Genomic DNA, 23,531 nt, shown 5'->3' with positions numbered 1-23,531 from the left:
CTTAGCAACACCAGAGCAACCACTGTAGCTATTCTTTCACATCATTATTGATTATACAGTCAAAAGGGTATTAAGGGTATTAAAAAGAGTTTATTCTGCTTTTGTTGGAGTAACTGTCTCTACTGTACAGATTAACAGACTTTCTACTAGATTGTAAAACTCAAAACTAATGAAGAGAGCCAGAAGGTAACATAGACAGGGGTCTCCGACCTAGTAACTCTAACCAAACACCCCAAACACCACATAAATCGCTTAGCAACACCATAGCAACCACTTAGGAACTGCGTAGAAGCCAGCTTAGTTACCAAAGCAACCGCATAACAACTGAATATGAATAGAAACTGCTTATGGACAAAAGTGTTGGGTCATCTGCACTTTATTCATTATAACTGACCCTGAAATTAAGGGTATTAAAAGAGTTTATGCTGCTTTTTTATTGGAGTAACTGTCTCCACTGTCCAGAGAAGACTTTATACTAAACTCTGGACCCACAATGCTGTGAGAAACATACAGTGAGTCCAAGAAGTATTTGATCCCTTGCTGATTTTCTTCGTTGGCCCACTAATAAAGACATGATCATTCTATACTTTTAATGGTAGATGTATTCTTACATGGAGAGACAGAATATTAAAAAGAAAATCCAGATTGATTTGTATTTCATGGAGTGAAATAAGTATTTGATCCCTTAGTATTCATTAGCAGTTCTGGCTTTTACAGACCAGTTAGACACTCCCAATCAACTTGTTACCTGACCTGAAGCCACCTGTTCTCACTAATCACTTGTGTGAAAAACACCTGTCCACAGAATCAGACAGATCACACAGATTTCAAGTCTCCAACATGGGTAAAACCAAAGAGCTGTCACAGGACCTCAGAGTCAGAATTGTTGACCTTCACAAAGCTGGAATGGGCTACAAAAAGATTAGTAAGGTGTTGGATGTGAAAGTAACAACTATTGGTGCAATTATCAGAAAGTTTAAAGAGTATAACATGACAATCAACAGACCTCGGCCCGGTGCTCCAAAGAAGATTGCGCCTCGTGGGGTGGCAATGATGCTGAGAACGGTCAGAAATCGTCCTGCAACCACTCGGCAGGAGTTAGCAAATGACCTGAAGGCAGCTGGGACCACAGTTTGCAAGGAAACAATTGGCAACACTTTGCGCAACAATGGATTCACATCCTGCAGTGCCCGAAAGGTACCCCTGCTGAAGAGAGCACATGTGGAGGCGCGCCTCAAGTATGCCAATGATCATTTGAAAGATGAACCAAGTTATTGGGAGAAGGTTTTGTGGTCAGACGAGACCAAAATTGAACTTTTTGGCCTCAACTATGACCCCAAGAACACTGTGCCCACCGTCAAGCATGGAGGTGGAAGCATAATGTTTTGGGGGTGTTTCTCTGCCAAGGGTACAGGGCTACTTCACCGCATCACTGGGAAGATGGATGGAGCCATGTACCGCACAATCCTGAGGGACAACCTCCTCCCCTCTGCCAGGGATCTGAAAATGGGCCGTGGTTGGGTCTTCCAACATGATAACGACCCTAAACATACAGCAAAGGCAACAAAGGATTGGCTCAAGAAAAATCACATTAAGGTCAGAGTTGCCAAGCGACAGCCCACCAACCTTCATGATTTAGAGAGGATCTGCAAAGAAGAGTGGGCCAAAATTCCCCCTGGTGTGTGTGCTAAACTTGTGGTTAACTACAACAAACGTCTCACCGCTGTGCTTGCAAACAAAGGCTTTGCCACTAAGTATTGAGTGTGTTTGGCAAGAGGGATCAAATACTTATTTTCCTCATTGAAATACAAATTAATTAAAATATATTCTTTAAAATTATATTCTGGATTTTTGTCTTGATATTCTGTCTCTCCATGTTAGAATATATCTACCATTAAAAGTGCAGAAGGATAGTGTCTTTATTAGTGGGCAAACAAAGAAAATCAGCAAGGGATCAAATACTTCTTGGACTCACTGTAGGTAATCCCCAGCTTCCATTAACATATGGTAACTAAATAGTGTATTTAATGCATATGGTGCATATTATTGCTACATATGGGTTACTTATGAGCCATATGTAGCTTATGTATGCATGTACATATGTGTGTATATGTATGCATATTTGTGTCTCTATGTGTGTGTGTGTGTGTGTGTGTGAGCTGTTCTTCACAGGTGTGCATTCATGCATTTTGATATTATTGGATGGATGGCACCCCCCAGCCCCCCCCCCCCCTCCCGGGACTCACTGAAAGCCTCTAACAGCCCCTCCCTCTGGCACTGCAGTCTGGCAAAGGAAGTGGGACAGTGACAGAACCATATGTGTGTGTGTGTACAGTGTGTGTGTGTGCAGTGTGTGTACAGTGTGTGTGTGTGCAGTGCGTTCTTGGAAGATTCTGCTGCTTCATTCTTTGTTTGAACTACAACTAGCGGCGCTGTCCTGCATATGGAGTGTGTCGTTCACATCATAAAGACACACACACACACACACACATTCAAAAAGTAAAGTGAATTACTAAAGTGATGCAAATAAAGCAAATGTCATACAGCACCGTAATGAACCATAGAAATAAATAGAAATGCATTATAACAGTATAAGCTGCTAAACAAAAATGTAGCATAAAAAGAGATACTACATTATACAGTACTGAAATGCAGTATAGAAACATACTACAAAAATGCAATCATATAAATAAGCATATAGAAGTTCAGTATGACAAGATACTGTAGAAATGTAGTAGAGAAATTCATAAAAAAGCAGTGAGGGGAGATATAGTATTGAAAATATGTTTACAGAAATGTAATATACAATGTTTAGAAATTCAGCAAAAGTAAGATACTGTAGAAAATGTTGTATATGTATGCAGTATAGAAAGATAGTACAGGCATCTAATATAGAAATGCAGTATCACAATGTAGTACATAAATATGGTGTAGAAATGCAGTATAGAACTGCAGTATCACAAGGACGAACTATCGTAAAATGCAGTTTAGAAATGCAGTACAGCAAAGTACTACAACATATAGTGTAGAAATGCAGTACATCACGGTAGTACAGAATATAGTATTTAAACAGAAATATAATATAGAAATGCAGTATAGAAATGAAGTATATCAAAGGTAGTACAGAAATATAGTATAGAAATGCAGTATAGAAATGCAGTATAGCAAGCTAGTGTATAAACATAGTATAGAAATGCAGTTTAGCAAGGTAATACAGAAATATAGTATAGAAATGCTGTATAGAAATGCAGTATATCAAAGGTAGTACAGAAATATAGTATAGAAATGCAGCATAGAAATGCAGAATAGCAAGGTACTGATAAACAGTACAAAAATGGTGTATAGAAATGCCATATAGCAAGGTAGTACAAAAATATAGTATAGAAATGCTGTATAGAAATGCAGTTTGGCAAGATAGTACAGAAATATAGTATAGAAATGCTATATAGAAATTAAATATATAGAAAATTATTATCAAATATAGAAATATAGTTTAGCAAGGTAGTAGAGAAGTATAGAAATGCAGTATGGAAATATAGTATAGCACGGTAGTACAAAGATATAGCATAGAAATGAAGTATGGAAATATAGTAGAGCACGGTAGTACAAAAATATAGCATAGAAATGCAGTGTAGCAAAGAAGTAGTATAGAAATATAGGATAGCAAGGTAGTACAGAAATACAGTATATAAAAGCTGTATAGAAATGCTGTATAGCAAGACAGTACAGAAATGTAACATAGAAATGCAGTATATCAAAGGTAGTACAGAATTAATGTATAGAAATGCAGTATAGAAATGCAATACAGCAATGAAGTAGTATAAAAAATTTATATGGAAACCCAGCACATGAAGATACTGGAGAAAGTTGTATAGAAATGCAATTGTTGTGTAAAAATGAATATAGAAATGTAGTATACAAATATAGCAAAGAAATGAAGTATAGCAAGATACTGCAAAAATATACTTTATCGGTGTAGAATTACAATGCAGTACAGAAAGACACTACAGACAGGTGGAATATGGATGTATAGAACTGCAGTAGGGCAATATACTATAGAAAGTGGTGAATAGAAATGCAGCATAGAAAGGCAATATAACAAAATTCTATAAAACTGTAGTAATGAAATGTATAGAAGTGCTAATTATATAGTATTGTGTATAGTGTAATGCCGCCTTTCCATATAGTAAAGATAGTATAGTAGTAATAAATATATAATATTTCTATATAAATATACTATAGTAGTATAATAATAGTATAGTACAGTAGTAGAGTAGGGTAATATGAGTATAGTAAGAGCAGACTGAGTACAGTGTAATATATTAGTAATACAGTAGAAATACAGCACTCATATATCACTCATATATACAGCAGATCAGACTGGACACACTGATCATTAATAATTACGTTTATTTCTGCAGAGTGTGATGTAGCTGTCCAGCTGTGCTATATTTAACTCACTGACTGTGTGTGTGTGCGTGTGTAGTGTGTGTAGTGTGTGAGAGTGTGTGTGTGTGTGTGTGTAGAGCCTGTGGGGCTGCAGATTGAAGGAGTACGGATTAACAGATTAAACTGAACTGAAAAAACTCACATCTGCCATCCAGATGTTTTCTCTCTCTCTCTCTCTCTCTCTCTCTCTCTCTCTCTCTTTTTCTCTCTACCTGAAGCTCATTTGCTCTCTCTCCAATTCTCTACATCATTTTCTCCCTCTCTCTCTCTCTCTCTCTCTCTCTCTCTATCTATCTCTTAATCTCTTTCTCTCATTCTTTCTTTAGTTCTCTTTTCCTCTCTATTTTTTTACATCTTTCTTTCTGTCCCTTCATCTCTCTCTCTCTCTTCATCTATCTGTCTCTCTACAACTCTCTTTTTATCTTTCTACCTCTCTCTCTTTTCATCTCTCCCTACCTGAAGCTCATTTGCTCTCTACCCTCTCTCTAATCTCTCACATCTCTCTTTCTTTCTCTCTTCATCTCTCTGTAACTCTCTGCATATCTCATTATCGTTCTCTCTCTTTCTACCTCTTGCTCTCTATCTCTCTCTACCTCTCTTACTCTTTTTTCATCTCTCTTTCTCTTTATCTCTATCCCCCTGTATCTCTCTGTATATTTCTCTCACTAATTCTCTACATATTTTTCTCTCTTCATCTCTGTCATTCATTCTTTATTTCTCTCAACATCTCTATCTTTCTCTCCTTATCTCTCCTTATAAGGCTGGGAGCTGTGGTGTTGCTCAGCAGGATCAGTGGTTATGCTAATCTGTGTTCAGGCGGGGCTTTAGATTGGCTGATGGATAACGAGCTACAGTTTAACAGGCTTTAATTAATAGCATGTTTTTGCTGTGCTGTGATTGGCTCAATACATGCTTACATCAATAACATTTCTACAAGTCTACAGTAATAAAACACTGGTGTAACAGTGCTTTCCCCATGGCCCTATAGAAAGGATTTTAGGAGGCTGATTTATGGTAGTGCTCCTCCTGGTGAGAGACTGTTGACTGATTGACATGCCTCTATAATACGCTTGATTAAATTTTGCTCAGTTGACAGAATTTGCGAGGGGGTACATCCCTGGATTGAGAGTAGCAGGATGATTGTTGCGACTAATCACCTGCCTCTTGACCATCCATCAGTCTGCAACCATAGTAGTACCTAAATCTGCACCCCCGCCATGAAAAGCACCTTCTCTCTGCAGTGCGTATGCACAGTCTTCTTGATAAAAGATAATTGCTTTAGCTAACTTTATTTAGAAACGCGCTATTGAGAGGCTCGCTTTCTAAATAAAAGTTTATTTTAAAACAATTTCTGCTTTTTCTGCCGTATAATTTTGTATAAACCCCCATTTCGTACGTCAATGGGCGAGCACTTCTTTCCTGCCTTTTGCATACATACAGTCGAGTGCATCTAGTAGTGACATAAGGATCACTAACAGCTCAGTGATATGTGCAGGACATCCTGCAGACACATGTGTCCAGCATTTATTTAACCTACGAGTGTAGAGCTACAGGATCTACAGGTGGGTTAATGTGCTGCAGGATCCATACAGAGCCTGTAGAACCTACACCAACCTCTCGATCTCATCTTATATCCAGGACAAAGGATCCAACAGGGAACAAGCACTGTTTCAATTACAGTACAGTTTTCCCCCAATAAACTTGAATTATTTTACTCAAATATTGTAATAACTAATATATCATCAATACATTCATGCATATAAAGATTCACTACATTCTTAAACATACCCATTCATGCTGTATGTCTCAAACACACACACACACATTCACACACTTCCCATCTCCCTCAGTACTGAGTACAGAGCAGTAATGTATTGTGACAGGTCAGGGCCGGTGGGCCGAGGCGAGGAATCTGGCTGGAAAAGTACCAACCATCACACATCTGTCAGAATGCCATGAGGAATTCACACACACACACACAGATGTGCAAGAACAACACATGCTCAGTTTCCACTTTTTAAGGTACATCTACTGGCCACCAAACCTTCTGTTAACCGTGTCCTTGAGCGGCATCGACTTCTCTGGGCTTTGAGGAACCTGGGATAATCCCTCACACTGTGAAAACACAGGTCAGATGTATTTTGGTCAGATGAATTAGTATTTCAGATCTTTCTTGGAAGAAACACTGTCATGGTATTGGGGGGGGCTTGTCAGTACACTTCTGAGATGTGGCGTTATTGTAGAAAAGTACATTCTAGGGTGTTTTTACACCTGTAGTTGGCTTCTATGGTCCGAATCAGTTGATGAGTTAATTGACTTTCCAACCTTAGTTTTCGCCTAAATGCACCAAAATGCTCCTCAACAAACCAGACATGCATGCTTTTTCATCTGATTGGTAAGAGTTGTCTGGCGGGTGAGCAAGACAGTAAATACAGTAAGAAGGTTCTGTGATCCAGGGCAGCGCATATATTGTGCAGTGTAAAGCTGATTTAACACTGAACGCTGAAAATATTTGCTGCTGCGATTTCAAACTGTGTTTTCAATGAGATTTCCCATAGTAAACAGTGTTACCTAGTTTCAAGCAGTGTACACTGCATTTTCAGCGTTCAATGTGTAAACATTATAGCTTGGTGCAGCAGCAGAGACTCCATTTTTTTATAGATATAGTAATTATCTGGCTAATATATCAGATTATGCAGCACCTGAATAGCAGTTTAGCTCAAATAAAAGAATGTTAATTTGATAGTTGGCTCAGATCGAGTCTGGATAACATTCTTACCACAAACGAAACACAAAACGAATTTGTTTGGTCTGAACCGCACCAATAGCCCTTTTTAATCACACCAAATAAAGCTGATGTAAAAACACCCTTATAGATCTTAGAGCAACATAAGCTGTCTTCAATAAAACATCTTTTCCAGATACGTCCATGATGCATTTTTCAAAACCACAATGCTAAACCACATGCTGCACACATTACAAAGTTATGGCTGTGGAAAAAAGAGTATATGGGTACTGCTCTGTACATCTTAAGACGTGTTTGCAGGAAAAATGGGACAAAATAACACTTGAAACACATCATCACTTTGTATCCTCAGTGCCTACACATCTTTTAAATATTGTAAGAAAATAATGGCAACATTACATAAGTGGGAAATGCTGATTTACTGTCCCAACTCTTTGTTGGGAATGTGTTGCTGGTGTGAAATGCAGGAATGGATGTTCTGTATAATAATAAATGAAATGATGAGCTACAGATACAGTAAAACAGATAAAACTTTGAAAACTTTTTATTGATTTGAGATTGTGGAAACTCCCGCTGTGGTGCTGAGGCTCACTGAAGTGGACAAAATGTTGAAATGTTTCACAGATAACAGATTTAATACACATGGGCAGAGACTAACAGTCCATTTTGACAGTCCAAACCTTTATGGAGCAGTCCCCGAGGTCTCGCCCGCGAAAGGCGATCCATCCTCAGCCCATAGACCAATCAATACCGCCCCACTGCCACTGAAGTGTTCAGTTTCCGGCACTTTCTCAGCGAATCCCCTGTGAATTACAGCGGCTTTCTGTTTGAAACCTTTCACAATCAATACAGCCCACTCCTGTTAGACTGTCCCACTTTGTTTCTGTTGCTGTAATTGCATCCCCAGCCACCAGCATCCTTTCACAGTACCATCAGTACCACAGTCAGCTCAGTGTATATCACAATAACTACATTTAGAGTGTTATTAATATATAATCACCCTAATGAGAGGCTGTAGCTCCACCCCAGTGTATTTATTTTTATCATCAAACTCTATAGCTGTCAGTTAAACAAAAAAGACTATCTTAGTAATTATAAAAAGTATGTTAGTATTTTAAGACACTACCGCTGTAATGTGACAAAATAAATATTTGACAATCTAAGCATTTTTTTAAATACTAGCTCTGCTAATGTGACAAACTAAATCATTACTTCTGTTATTATTTTGAAATACTTCCTCAGTAATATGAAAAACCAAGTTGTTATTTTAATTATGTTGAGATACTACCTCAGTAATTTGGTATTAGGTTGTTATTTTGATATTCTACCCCAGTAATTTGACAAACTAAGCCCTTATTTTCAGATATTTAGTTGTTATTTTGAAATTCTACCTCAGTAACTTGATGAAGTCATTATTCTAAGGTTTTAAATCATTATGTTTAGAAACTACCTCCTAGTTTGTAAAAATAATTCCTTATTTTGGGGATATTAAGCCATCAGTTTTTAAAAGTCATTACTCTGAGTAAATCATTAATTGGAGGTGCTACCTCAAACATTTGATAAAAATAAGTCCTTATTTGGAAATATTAAGTCATTATTTGGAACTAACTAAGTCATTATTCAGAGATATTAAGTCATTAATATTTTAAGATTCTTCATCAGTAATTTGACAAACTTGTTATATATAGGTATTACCTCAATAATTTTACAAACTAAGTTGTTAAATTGAGGTACTATCTCAGTAATTTGAAGTCCCTATATTGAGATATTACCTTAGTAATTACCGCAGTATTTTGAAAAACTAAGTAGCTAAGACTGCGAATCCTCATTAATTTCAAAAACTAAGTCGTTATATTGAGGGATTACCTCAGTAATTTGACAAACAAAGTCATTATTTAGAGATATTAAGTCATTGTTTTGAGAATCCACCTCAGTAGTTTGACAAACTAAGTCGTTATATTCAGATAATAAGTGGTTATTTTTGAGATTTTACCTTAATAACGTGATAAAAAAGACATTATTCAGAGATATTAGGTCGTTCTTTAGAGATTCTACCTCAGAAATCTTTAAAAAATAAGTGATTATTTGGCGATATTACCTGATTATTATACAGTAAAAGATGTAGTTGATTGTTTTAAAGGCGGGAACGGTAGCGCTGTGCGGTGAGTCTTCCGGCCGGCTGGGGGGCGCTATAGTCCCGCTCTGCCTGTCTCTGATCCCCGCAGAGACTCGCTGGTAGTGAGGCAGGATGGCGGCGTTGATGATGGAGACCCGCGCTGAGCCGCAGTTTTCTCGGTCCAGTGAAATGGTTCCGACCTGGGAGAGGCAGGAAGTCAGCACCGGGGTGAGTCCTCACACACAGCGCTCTGATACCGGAGACCCGGGTCTGGAGCGCAGCGGGCCCGCAGCGGAGCGGTAACGGTACCGGGGGCCGTGAGACTGCACTTTTACTGTTAGCCGAGTTAGCATTAGCATCACAGCTAACTAACAGCAGAATAATATAAATTAACTCTAAATATAGAACTCTGATCCGCTCATAAACACAGTTATTCACAGCTTCAGACCTTAATACCATGAGATTTTAAATAATAAAATCTCAATAAAAAAAAAACGTTATTTTAATTGAATTTTTGAGACTCTAACCTAACGTTACCACAGTTAAAGAGAACAATGTTAATTAATTAATATCCTAAGATATTACCTCAGTAATTTGATAGCATAAGTCGTTTTACGGAAATATTATCTCAGTAATTTGGTAAACTAAGTCTTTATACTGAGATATTACCTCAGTAATTTGATAAAATAAGTCGTTATAGTTTGAGTTTGCCTCAGTGATTTGATAAAATAAGTCGTTCTACGGATATAACATCTCAGTAATTTGGTAAACTAAGTGTTTATACTGAGATTTTACCTCAGTGATTTCATACACTAAACTAAGTATTTATACTGACCGTTTACTGGGAGATTACCTCCGTAATTTACTAAACGAAGTGTTTATTCTGAGATATTACCTCAGCAATTTGATATACTAAGTCGTTCTACTGAGTGTACCTCAGTAATTTGATAAACTAAGTATTTATACAGAGATATTACCTCAGTAATTTGATAAAGTAAGGCATTATACTGAGAGTTTACCTTAGTAATTTAATAAAATAAGTATTTATACTTAGATATTACCTCAGTAATTTGATAAACTAAGTAGTTTTACTGAGTTTACCTCAGTAATTTGGTAAACAAAGTATTTATACTGAGATGTTACCTCAGTAATTTGATAAACTTTATATTAATATATAGTTTATAGTGAGATTTAGAGTCTAAATGAGCCATGAACTCTATAAGTAGATAGTGATTAGTCATTCTCACAGAGCTCTTTAATAAATCAACTCTTACCTTCAACATACAATTTGATTTAATAGAATAATAAATACAAAAAATATATATAATTAAACATTTCCTATATTTGATTGTAGACTTGGCCTTTAACCCTAATGTTGAAAGTTTTGTCTAATAAATATCTATTGCTATAAAATGCAGAATAAATACAAAAGTATATACCATAAAACATTTAATGAATTAATTATCCGGCTTGTGTTTGCTATGTATGGATATTTTTGACTTAATACAGAAATAATCATGGTAGTTTTAATGTGTTTAATGTTAGAAACTTGGCATAGTAAGCAGTGTGTGTTGGAGAGGAAGTTAGTTATGTGATTTACTCCATATTTCAGTATAAATAAAAAGTAATCTACCTTCCACCAATGAGAACAGGGCTCATTTACATATGTCAGTCTTAGAAATAGGCAGTCTGTTTAATTTTTAAAGATTAATAGAAAATGAAAGAGGAAAAACTAAGCTGAATATTCAGTATTTTAAACATTCTCTTCTCTAAAACTGAACTTGATTAACCAGCTCTGTGTTTTAACTGTGTTTACAGACCACCATCATGGCGGTGGAGTTCGACGGTGGGGTGGTGATTGGTGCAGACTCGCGTACGACTACAGGGTATGAAGATTACTTACAGACGATCAGTTTGAGGATAATTATTTTTAGATGATGTTTGTAGTAATTGTAGAAAATGCAGCACAACTACTATAGTTTACTACAATGTAGTGTTCTAAGTCTATTTTGGGATGCTAAATAATTATTTTGAGCTTCGTACTCAATATTTAGTTTATCTAGTAATTGTGTTTCAATAAAAAGTTATCTTTTTAAATGACCATCAGTCAGTGTTTTGAGTGTCATTATTTGTACTTAAAAAAAAACATTATTTTAAGATACTTTCATTATTTTTATATTTATATCTCTGTGATTCGAAGTATCTTATGTCAGTGTTGTGAATGGGCCTTTCGCAATAACCATTTTTGTGTGGATATTCTGTCCTAGAATAATTGCAATAAATTGTATTAGTCATGTTAACAGTTTCATGCCTCTAAGATAATTTATAAGCATAAAAATACTATTGTTGTTTTTACACAAAGCCAACATTCAACTCTGTAAATTTTACAATAAGTAAATTAATATAATTACAGTATCTTATACAAGTTAAATCATTTTATAAAATAAAACTTGATTTTAAACAAAGTTGACATACCGACTCATTGAAAATAATTGGTCCTGCTAGCGTAATTACATTTTATTTTATTATATATTGAAGGCCAGTTTATGCTTTTGTGTTGAACCTACACTTCCAACTAGGGCCTTAAAATGTCTGAAATTCAAAACCTTAAATTTAAGATCTTAAAAATGCTCAAATTTCGATTCAAAGTCTTTAAAACTTCTAAATGTAATTTAGTCTTAAATGTTTACTCTTCCTTTTTTTGTTTCACTTTACCAATTAATGTAAGGTAATCAGCAGCGTAGGGCGCTTGCACAGGCTAGGCTGTAGACAGCGCATTGACTCAGCTTTAAGGCATTATGGCAATCTAAATCTTTTATGATGCTTAAAGTGTTATGAGATTTGGTCCCGTTGTTTTATATTTTACATGATTATTTTGATCTACTGTTATTTATTTCAAAATACAAGATTATCTCATTATTTAAGTTTCTATATGTGTTTTTCTAATGTTATTTTTGTTAGATTAATTATTAGAGTAGCCGATGTAGCTCATTAATCTGTGGATGTTTTTTTTTTCCTCCAGAGCGTACATTGCTAACAGAGTAACGGATAAGCTGACCAAAGTCCACGAGCGCATCTTCTGCTGTCGCTCCGGATCTGCAGCCGACACTCAGGCCATCGCTGAAGCCGTCAGCTACCAGCTGGGCTTCCACAGGTACGACTGCACCACTCAGTCACGTCCACACGTCTGAGAGACATCGTACATCTGTTAGTGAAACGCAGGGAGAACTGTCTGTTCACTATCCTGTTAAATTCCACCACCCTATATCGGAATTTCACATGAATAACATATACAATAGAGGTGTGCCATATTGTATCGTTTGTGATAATATCGGCAAAAAATTGTTATATCGTGAACTATATTATACCCTGAAATATCGTGCCACATCACCCACCCCTAATAATCACATCAGGGTTCTACTTTTTTGCCGTTTTTAGCAAAATAAAAATTCACTCTCATTTCCCATTTTATATATCCACTAGAGACAGATTATATCTGTACAGTATAATTTATTTTACTTTATTCCTGAATATATGGAGGTGTTTGGAGTGCATTATTATTATCATGACATTCTGGATCATTGACTTCTGTTACAAATCTGATAAAATTATTATTTTTTTATATCTCTATTAGACATATCATATTGCATGCAATAATAAAATTCTACATTTTTTGAATTCAGTGTTTTGTCATATCGCAAAAAGTATCGTTATCGTGAAACTACCATGAAATATCGTGATATTATTTTAGACCCATATCGCCCACCTCTATTATACACTACTGGTCAAACACAGCTATTGTTTAGTAGTCCAGTAGCTGCTTTTTTTTTTTTTTTTTTTTTTTTTGCAGAATTCATACGGTCAATAAAAAACTGGAAAAGTCATAAAATTTGAAAATAGTCATTTCCAGGCCTGGATAAGTTTTGGAAAAATAAAAATACCCAAAACGTTTTGAAGTCATGGAAATTCTATTTTAAACTTCAAATACATCAGTTTGGAGGTAATTCAGTAATTTAGCCCTACACAAAGGAGCGCTCAGGATCTGACACACATTTTATTATTAAAAATTGTCAACATTTTTTGTAAGCTGTTAACCAATAAACTGTTTGTTTAAAAAGTACCCGCTCTTATTTTTTAGTATGATCTTTTAATTTTTTTTAAAAGTCCTGGAAACTTTTGTTCCTTTTAACTTAACTGGATTTTGTCAACATTTTATCAGATTAATTTTAGACCTACTATAATCGATTTTAATTATAGATTTTTTTTTTTTTTTTTTGGTTTTGGTTTTATTGTCTGCACTGATGTCGTGAAAATTTGCCTTGAAGGCCTGGAAAAATCATGGAAATTGATTGATTAAAAAGTGTATGAACCCTGTTTTGTCTTTATCTTATTAATGATTTTATCACTGCTGAAACTGAGACTCAGTCTTTAATCATGTTAATCTGAGCTAAAGGCTAAAGCTGCTGGTTCCATGTGGGTCAGCCAGACGTCTTCCTGCAGCAGTTTTTTTTCTCCAGTTTCTGAGAGTTTTTATTTGAAGGTGTAGGAAACAGTACTCACCCCTCTCTGACTTCATCTGTAATTTCTCTAAAGAAAAGAAAGAACTTCTACTTTTAATAGTTACAGAGTTCTGTGTTTTTTGTATTTTTTTTCTGGTTACAATGATGAAAGTGTGAATGTGTGTTCTGTAAGTGTGTATATGCTGCTGCAGTAGAGTATAACAACAGTAATATCATCTGTTCCAGCACTGCTTTATTACAGACAAAGGCTTTGGAAATTTCGATTGACTGGACCTAAAGAGCTTAAATTGCAAAAATAGGAAGGGATGTGCTAAATGTGATGTTATGAGTGTGTGAATATGAGAACTCCAGATGTTCTAGTACTGAACTCCTCCTTTATCTATTATAGTATAATCTGAATCCCCGTCACATTTCTGTACCGCAGTATTGAGCTGGACGAGCCGCCGCTGGTACAAACGGCCGCTAACCTGTTTAAGCAGATGTGCTACAGGTACCGGGAGGAGCTGATGGCCGGGATCATCGTCGCCGGGTGGGACAAGCGGAGGGGTGGACAGGTGATTTAATACACACCTTTATACTTATACTAACATATTCCTCAAATACAGGCTTATTAACTGAGCTGTGGAGCAGAACCGTGTTCTCTGGAGTGATGGAGCTCCATACAGTACTTTAGGATCAGACGTGTATAGATGGTACTAGATATCCAGACTTAAAACAAGGAAAAGTACAAGTACTCTATCAAAAAAGTAATTTGAGTAATAATTCAGTACAAATACAACTTTTTACTCCTTATGTACAGTAGTGGAGTATTTCTGCTTCGTTATTATACATATCTGTTAGGATACAGAGAGCAGGTGGGGAATTGAGCTTTTGTGGCTGAATGCAATCAAACCCTAAATCCTCAAATATATGAGTTTAGAATGTAGCAGAAAGTCTTCTCTAGACAGTAGAGACAGTTACCCCAACAAAATCAGCATAAACTCTTTTAATACCGTTAATTTTAGAAGATATAAAGAATTCTTCTTTATATGGTATTAGAATTTTTAACATAAATGGACAGAAATGTCCTAATATTGACTCCGTAAGACTCGTCCCCTAATTGGACTTATTAAAGTTACTGCTTCATTACTCCAGACGGTGGCGCAAAACACACCAATAAACGTAATAATTGGTGGTATTTGATTATTTAGGAGTATTTTATCCTGTGCAGTAACTAATAAGCTGTGAAGTATCGTATAGAACTGTCTTGTTATGTATAGATTCTGTGATTCACCTCTACTATGCATTGTAAACCATCAAAGATGTGAATAATGTAGTATTTTCTATATATGTTCCTGCTGTAGGTTTACACGGTACCCATGGGGGGAATGCTGGTGAGGCAGCCGGTCTCAGTGGGAGGATCTGGAAGCTCCTACATCTACGGCTTCATCGACTCCAACTACAAAACCGGCATGACCAAGGAGGAGTGCCTGCGCTTCACCGCCGACGGTTAATAACCCATATATTTACATTTAACTCCTAAATATTCAGTATTTAAAGCTATTAAATCTATTAGTCTTATTCTGAGATTGACAGTATTAGACATTAGATTGCTATGAGATATGCTGTGTATTAGGCTTAGGGTACAGGTGCATCATATCATTGAAAAGTTACTTTATTTCAGTAATTCAGTTTAAAATGTGAAACTATACATTATATACTACATATATACTACATATATTATAGATGTATTAAACACACAGAGTGATCTGTTTTAAGCGTTTATTTCTTTTATTGTTGATTATGATTTAAAGCCAATGAAAACCCAAAAAACAGTCTCTCAGAAAATTCCAAGTCCTGCTGGAAAATGAAATCCGGATCTTAATAAAAGTTGTCAGTAGCAGAGGGAAGCTGTAAGATATGAAGTGCTGTAAGATTTTGTGGGAAAACAAAACTGCACTGACTTTAGACTTTATATTGATTGGTAAGCCATAATCATCATCAATAAAAGAAAATGGATCACTCTGTGTATATCTATATAATATGAAGAGTATCACATTTTAAACTGAATTACTAAAATAAAGTAACTTTTAAATGATATTTTGAGCTACTAAATCTCTAATACTGAGAGTATATCTATTTTAAGATGTTGTGGGACATTAAGTTGTTATTGGGAATGTCTTTATTAGTTTATATTAGATATTAAGGTGCTGTTTTAAAGCACATTTATTTTGAGAGTAGTTATTTTAGCTTAATACTAATTGACTTTTTAAAAAATGTTTCTTGTTTTACGATTGAGTGTTTCTGTTAATTCCTTATAAATGGTAATATCGGCATCGGCTCAGAATTAACACGTGGGTGCATCCCTAATTATTTTGTCTTTTTTTGAGATACCATCTCACTATTTTGAGGTTATCAAGTTATTTTTGAAATAGTATCTACGGAGCCCCTTCATGACATCATGTAAAAACAAAAAAATTAAATAAATAATGTGTGGGAAGAAGATAATTAAGGTGTGGTCACGACTTATTAGGGCATGGAAATTAGCTTTTCTGTAAATTAATGCTTATGAAGGAACTGAATATTACATTAAATCTCATATAATTCAAAGATAACCTTTAGTAAATAAACTGGTTTATTTTTATTTTAATCTCTGAATGAATTATGGTGATATTTTGGAGTCTTTTGCAGTGAGACATGGAATAATTCTAATTAAAAGAAACTTAATTTGCATGCTAAAAGCTGATTGGCTCAGACGTAGACAGACCCGTTAACCTTCCTCACGCTGTTATTTTGGGGTCAACCCCTGAGAGCTGAGAGCTTTGTTAACTGTGAAACATAAGGAACTTGTGGCCACGTCTTAATGGTTACGATTTAATTAACTCATTCCCACATCTTAATAAGGCATGGCTACGCATTTTTATTTATTTATTTATTTATTTTTAAACATTTTAACTTGGGGGCTTCGTAATTTATTTAACCATAATGAGTCTTGTTCCTATAGAGAGACTCAGATTTCTCAAATTATCTCAAAATGATCCGTACTAAATACATTTTTCATTAATGCTCATCAAAAATAAGGTTTTTCCTGGACGTTTTGGAAGTTGCTGTGACAATAAACAATACCAGTGGTCATCAGATATACTTCTGGAAGCTACTCCAGGTTCCTATAGACTCCAGAAATGATAGCTAAGCTAAATGGGCTAAATACAATTCTATTAACTCTAATTTAATCTGCTTTATTTAACTTGTGTTTTATTATCTCTGCAGCTCTGGCGCTGGCGATGGAGAGGGACGGGTCCTCTGGGGGCGTGGTCAGGCTGGCAGCCATCACGGAGGCGGGGCTTGAGCGCAGTGTAATTCTGGGGAACCAGCTCCCCTCGTTTAGCGCTTAGATCTGTAGAAACGTTAGATTCTGATTTTGTAAGATTTTCCTCTGTTAGACCAGAACTCTCAGCTCCGTTACTGTCCTGCATTAATACTCTGGGTTCTGCTCCTCCACACCTCAGGCTCTGCACATTTTAGTGCTTTCTCTGGAGTCCGGACCGGCAGTGACGAGACTGAACGGTGTGCAGGGTCTGGGGTGGGACTGGGAACCACTGCACTAAACAAAAACAAAGTCACTGAATAAAAAGCTGTTTTTTTTTTTTGTTGTTGAATAAAAAAATCTTGACCTGGACCAAAGTATTGCTGTTCATTTTTAATCTGAGTTTTCTTAAATAGGTGATTTAAAGGGAGTGTTTGAACTAATATTCAAACACAGGATTCCTGCAGCTCCTTAAAAAGTCTTAAAATGTCTTAAATTAAAATTTGGGTAATTAAGCTCTTAAATTGAGTGTTTAATACCGGTGGAAAAGCACATACTAACTTTAGCAGAGATCTAGCTAACAACATACTAACGTATGTTGGTATATTTATCAGTAAGATTGCAGTGCTGAGGTAAATGTATCATTTAAAATAACACTGCTGAGATAATTTACAATTATGATGACCTTCTGAGGTATACTTATCAGCAAGATTGCACTGCTGATGTAATTGTATAATGTATTACACTGCTGAGGTAATTCACAATTATGGCATTCTAAGGTATATTTATCAGTAAGACTGCAGTGCTGAGGTAAATGTACTTTAGAACAGCATTGATGAGGAAAATATTAGAATAGCACTGTTGAGGTAAACATATTAAGCAATAATGCCAATGTTGAGGCAATATTGGGGAGCTAGTTAGCTAAATGTGACTAAAACAGCACTACTAAATAAACTTGCGAAATTACAAGAGCACTGCTGAGGTAAATATATATCAGAATAGCACTGCTGAGGTAAATGCGTGATTACACACTAATTTTTGGGTTTTCATTGGCTGTAAGCCATAATCAACAATAAAAGAAACGCTTTTAATAAATGATTTTATGCATTTAAACCCATTTTAAAAATAAAATAAAGACATTGACAATTTTTGAGGTAAGATAATAGTCTTTTAATAGTCAGTTGCATATCATTCCCATCGGTCTGAAACAGCCACGGGTTACAAAAACAAGAGAAAACAAAACAAAAATTAAAAGAAACGGTAAATAATAACGGAATTCGTCCAAAAGACAAAAGAAAAAAAAAAGAGAAATTATTAGAAGCAAAAGTTTTCCAACCAAAAATCCATAAAACACAACATCCACCTGCCCACCGACTTTTTACCACTGTGGACACAGTTTAAACTCCATGCTGAAATTTTCCAAGAAATTAATTAATTAAAGAAGAAATTTAAAATTAAAAGTAGTATATTAGCAGTTAAAAGTTAAAATAGTAAAGTAAAGTTAAAAGTAAAAAAAAGGGAAAAAAAAGGGATAAGTATAATAAGTATAATTCTCCTTTGGGTTTTAGTCTCCACATACGTGTGGAAATGTTAGCACCCTGCAAAGAAAAGGGTTTATTAATATATTTTTATTCATTTTTGACATCTAAATTCTTTGGTACTGTTTTTCTCAGGGTCGACTGATAATACAGCAGCCGTGTCCAAATATACAAAAACCTCCTAAAATAACCGCACGAAAAAATCCACATCCGATCCTAAACTCCTCCATCCCACGTATAATAAACACCACCAATTATACACAGTCACCTCAGTATATATATGTACACATATCATCCCATCCATATAATCAACATACACGCTACTCGTTATATACGTCGTATAAAACTGGGCTGGGCTTAGGGGCGTACGAAAATATCGATATATTAAAGAAACTAAATATTTTGTTTCGCAATACTGTACTGATCTTCAAAAACCCAGTATACCTGATATTTTGTGATTCGTTTAGATGTAAAGAATGAACTTAAACCTGCCGTTTCTCAGCTTTTCCTGTGTGGGACTGATGTCTCAACTGCTTAAAACAATTCTAATATTAGAGAACACACAATTATACACAATCACTTCAATATACAGCTCTGGAAAAAAAATTGAGAGCTTTTAAATTTTTTTTTTTTTTCACCAAATTAAAAACCTCTGGAATATAATCAAGAGGAAGATGGATGATCACAAGCCATCAAACCACCAAACTGAACTGCTTGAATTTTTACACCAGGAGTAAAGCAGCATAAAGTTATCCAAAAGCAGTGTGTAAGACTGGTGGAGGAGAACATGATGCCAAGATGCATAAAATTAAAACTGTGATTAAAAACCAACCAGGGTTATTCCACCAAATATTGATTATTTCTGAACTCTTAAAACTTTATGAATATGAACTTGTTTTATTTGCATTATTTGAGGTCTGAAAGCTCTGCATCTTTTTTGTTATTTCAGCCATTTCTCATTTTCTGTAAATAAATGCTCTAAATGAGAATATTTTTATTTGGAATTTGGGAGAAATGTTGTCTGTAGTTTATAGAATAAAACAACAATGTTCATTTTACTCAAACATAAACCTATAAATTATAGCAATTATATAAGGTGTATAAAATTAGGCTGGGTTTAAGGGTATTCAAAAATATTGATATATTTTTTTAACAATACTGTGCCGATTTTCTAAAACACAGTATGAACATTTAATTATTAAATGTTTATAAGCCACTGAAATGATAATGGAATGGTAACCGGCACAATTTTTTTTTTCATTTTTCGCTTTAAATTTAGGAATTAACTAAATATTTGGCAACCTAAACAAATCTGGAATCTTCAAATGGAAAATGGCAAAAAAAAAAACCACACCTTTTAGCCAAATTAAGTATATCAAACATTGACTCATTTACTGTATATGACAATGAAAATCTACTGCATCGTTTACTCTAACAGCCCACATTGGGAAAGCTAACATACGGCAGGTTTAAGTTCATTTTTTTTCTCTACTTGCGTAAATGAAATAGAATAAAGCGCCCAGCATCACTTTTTTAAGCTGAAAATTACTGAAAGAGCTGTAGAGGACTAGGATAGTAATAGCCTTGGCTGCCTTTTAGCGCTGCTGAGTTAAATCTAAGACTAAAATTGCACTACTGGTTCAGCTCGCTAGCTAAAGGGTGTGACTAGAACAGAACTACTGAGGTAAAATTATGTGCTGCTGGGTTGTTAAAAAACTTGTTAAATGTTATTATTTTTTTTTAAATTGTAATTCATTTTTAAAAAGCAACACAAAAGTCCATGTAGGCCATTTAATTAATTGAGTGTTGACTTGAATGCAACTCTGCATAAAACTGTGTTCGGTATTCAGCCTTACTGTACACTTACGTTACAGCTAGCGTACAATTTTTGATTTGCATACAGCTGGTGCAACCAGGTCCTAGTTGTAAGAATAATTTAAAAAAATTAAAAGAAAAAAATGTGATATTTCGTTTTGCAAAGCAACACAAAAACACAGTATTGATTTTAATACATTTAAATGAAAAGATTGGTGTCAGAAGTGGTTCAGATTGCACCGTTCTGATTGGATAGGAGATTTTATGAACACGATTGTGTGATATATTGAATTGTAACCCCTGTGTTGTTGTGTATCTGTGGTATCGCTGAGTTTGTGCTAATGCACAGCGCTAACGCTAAGGCACTGAGGGAGCTGGGATTGAGATTTTGGGCGGTACGGCGGTCGGAGTGATTGCACTAAAAGTGTTTCTGTGTAAATATATTCGTCCCGAGAGACGGAGAGTGCAAACCGCTTCAAGCTTAATGCATCGCCAACACTCACACACCACTGCTGCTAACGCTAACGCAGCAGTGCAAAAAGCACACCAAATGTGTGTGTGTGTGTGTGTTTATACTTGCATATATATAAGAAGATATATATAAACACACAGATGGAAAAAAACATTAAATTATGACCACCTCCTTGTTTCTCCACCCATAATCCATTTTTTTGGACACTTTGTAGTTCTATAATTACAGATTGTAGTCCTGGGCTATGTTGCACCAATTTTGCTTCTTTATTTCCTTATTTAGTTTGTTGCATAAAGTATCTACTATTCCTTAGTAACATTAGTTAGTTTCAAACTATCCTTTTACTAAATCTGGTTGCAACCACAAACCCGTATATGAAGAAAACAAATGTGCGTCAGTCAACATGTTGCCATGGAAACGTAGTTTATCAAGCAAAAATTATTAAAGTATATGTATTATTAAGCAATAATACACTTGAGGTTCGTGCTATAACACGTAATATTGGCACTGCTGTGCTGCGGTCGTAGAACCTTGAGTGTATTATTGTGATTATATCACAGTTCCATTATCACTGTTAATTGAAAGATTTTAAAGAGTTAATGAGGAGGAGAAAATAGGATCTGATTGGTTATAAAAACTCCGCCAGTTAAAATAGTTCCATTACTGCTCAGTTTGAAGCTCTGCAGTTTGGCTTGTAAGCGCTGCATCATTGCTAGGTTACCTGTATGTGGCGGAGTAATACATGGAGAGCTTTGGTTAGTTACAGTGCATTACCGGCTGATAACGGCACTCATGGAATCACGCCTCTCAGCCAATCACATTGCAGGGTCGTAACTAACTAATTTTTTTAATATAAAGAGTTGTAATTATAGTTCTGTGAAAATAATTGTAAAAAACATTACATTTTCAAGTAATATTACTTCACAACTGGAAGAGGCGGGACCTTCTGATGACATTGTCACAAATGCTAATTAATTTTATATTTAAGGACCTGATTGATGTATTATCCATAATACTTTGCACAGTTACAACATGAAGGATATAAAAAAAAGGAACTGCTAAAATTGGGAAATGTTTAAAAATATCTTTTTTGTGCTGGTTTTGCAAAATGTTCGCACCAAAACGGCAAAAAGCAGGACTTTTCTGGTGGCATCAGCACAAAGCTTCTTTAAGACTGTTACCTGGAGCAGATACTGCATTGCTGCTGGAGTTTTTAGTTTTAGTTTTTCATCAGTTTTTAAGTCCTTCATCAGCGCACTGCCCTATTTTAAGTCCAGCAGAGACACTGAGGTGTTTAAAAACTCCAGCAGCACTGCTGCTGTATCTGAAAGGAGGATAATAATAAAGTATGCAGAGAAAAAGATACAGAACTAAAGTCCTTCTGAACTAAAAATGATAAAAAAAATGGACAATACATGTAGAAACAAGGTGGTCATAATGTTATGCTCAATCGATGTTTGTGTGTTTTTTTACCAGAGAGTAAAAATGAGGCACAACAGCTTCCAGCATATTTTTGAGAATAATTATCATAAAGTGTTGGGCGGCCATTAATTCTAAACACTCGAATTCTTCAAAAAATTAAAATAAAAACCAACAAAAGAACAAAAGTTTAGAACCTTCCAAGAACCTACGAGAATCCACCACTGCACAAGAAGAAAGAGAAAGAAAGAAAAAAACAAAAAAACTAAACTAAAAACCAAAAAAATACGTCTCAATAATTCCTTCAGCTCTGAGGAAAGAGAAATCGGTGCAGCCTGCGCTTTATGACATCACAGGCACTTTCGACTTTATGACATCACAGGCACTTTCGACTTTATGACATCACAGGCACTTTCGTTTGCAACGTCCGTCCATTATTATGATGAAATCATAGGTTGTGATGTCAGGCTACTCCCAGTCGATTCGCTCATTACGACATCACAAGTTAATTCGCTGCAAATCCCGTTCGTATACAGTCCATCGTGACATCACAGACATGTTAGTGAGCCGCGATTCGCACAATTTATTATGACATCACAAGCTTTGTCACGCAACTTACGTTCGTTTTTTCAGTTATGACATCACAGGATGTGTTATCCAATTTATGTTCAATCTTTCCGTTATGACATTACAGGCTTTATTAGCCAACTTACGTTCGTCCTTTCCGTTATGACATCACAGGAGGCGTTAGCCAACTTGCGTTCGTTCTTTCCGTTATGACATCACAGGCTTTATTAGCCAACTTACGTTCGTTCTTTCCGTTATGACATCACAGGACACGTTGTGCAATTTCTCGTTTGTCATGTGTCTTCAATGATAATAACTTCCATTCGTTCCATCCATTATGGCATCACATGCGGTTTCAATCGACTTGTTTTCTATTCGTCCCGTTTCGTCCAGTGTGACATAACAGGCTTCGTCATGTAACTCCCATTTGATCAGCTGATTATGACATCACAGTTCATTTCAAGCTAATCCCATTTGCATGTACTGTCTGTTCATTGTGAGGTCACAGACCAGTTTCCTGGCAACCCCCATTCATCCTGAATGACGTCACATCCTGAATTGTGACATCATGGGCCATGTTGCAGAACTGCCATTTGTTCTGTT

At 35.6% G+C, this 23,531-nt stretch overlaps 2 protein-coding genes across 3 annotated transcripts in view; one reads left to right on the top strand and one right to left on the bottom strand.

Moving 5' to 3' along the window:
• rnf167 (ring finger protein 167) overlaps positions 1 to 23,531 on the bottom strand; it is a 222,450-nt gene that overhangs the window by 189,388 nt on the left and 9,531 nt on the right. The window lies entirely within an intron of this gene.
• Positions 9,362 to 17,494, top strand: psmb6 (proteasome 20S subunit beta 6). The gene is made up of 6 exons (XM_049465625.1): positions 9,362 to 9,539; positions 11,130 to 11,197; positions 12,334 to 12,465; positions 14,256 to 14,385; positions 15,175 to 15,319; positions 17,081 to 17,494. The coding sequence occupies exons 1-6, from the start codon at positions 9,444 to 9,446 to the stop codon at positions 17,203 to 17,205; spliced, it is 696 nt and encodes a 231-aa protein (XP_049321582.1). The 5' UTR covers positions 9,362 to 9,443; the 3' UTR covers positions 17,206 to 17,494.

This window comes from Astyanax mexicanus, chromosome 1, assembly GCF_023375975.1.
Source record: "Astyanax mexicanus isolate ESR-SI-001 chromosome 1, AstMex3_surface, whole genome shotgun sequence".
In the NCBI taxonomy this organism is placed as follows: domain Eukaryota; kingdom Metazoa; phylum Chordata; class Actinopteri; order Characiformes; family Acestrorhamphidae; genus Astyanax; species Astyanax mexicanus.
Note: the sequence above shows the minus strand (reverse complement) of the source record. Positions and strands in the feature narration are given on the sequence as shown.

What these genes read in the sequence shown, in the direction of transcription:
- psmb6 (XM_049465625.1), top strand. Translation starts at nt 9,444, where the DNA reads ATGGCGGCGTTGATGATGGAGACCCGCGCTGAGCCGCAGTTTTCTCGG. An exon ending in GACTCGCGTACGACTACAGG is followed by an intron (nt 11,198 to 12,333) that starts GTATGAAGATTA and finishes TTTTTCCTCCAG; the next exon opens with AGCGTACATTGCTAACAGAG. An exon ending in ACAAGCGGAGGGGTGGACAG is followed by an intron (nt 14,386 to 15,174) that starts GTGATTTAATAC and finishes TTCCTGCTGTAG; the next exon opens with GTTTACACGGTACCCATGGG.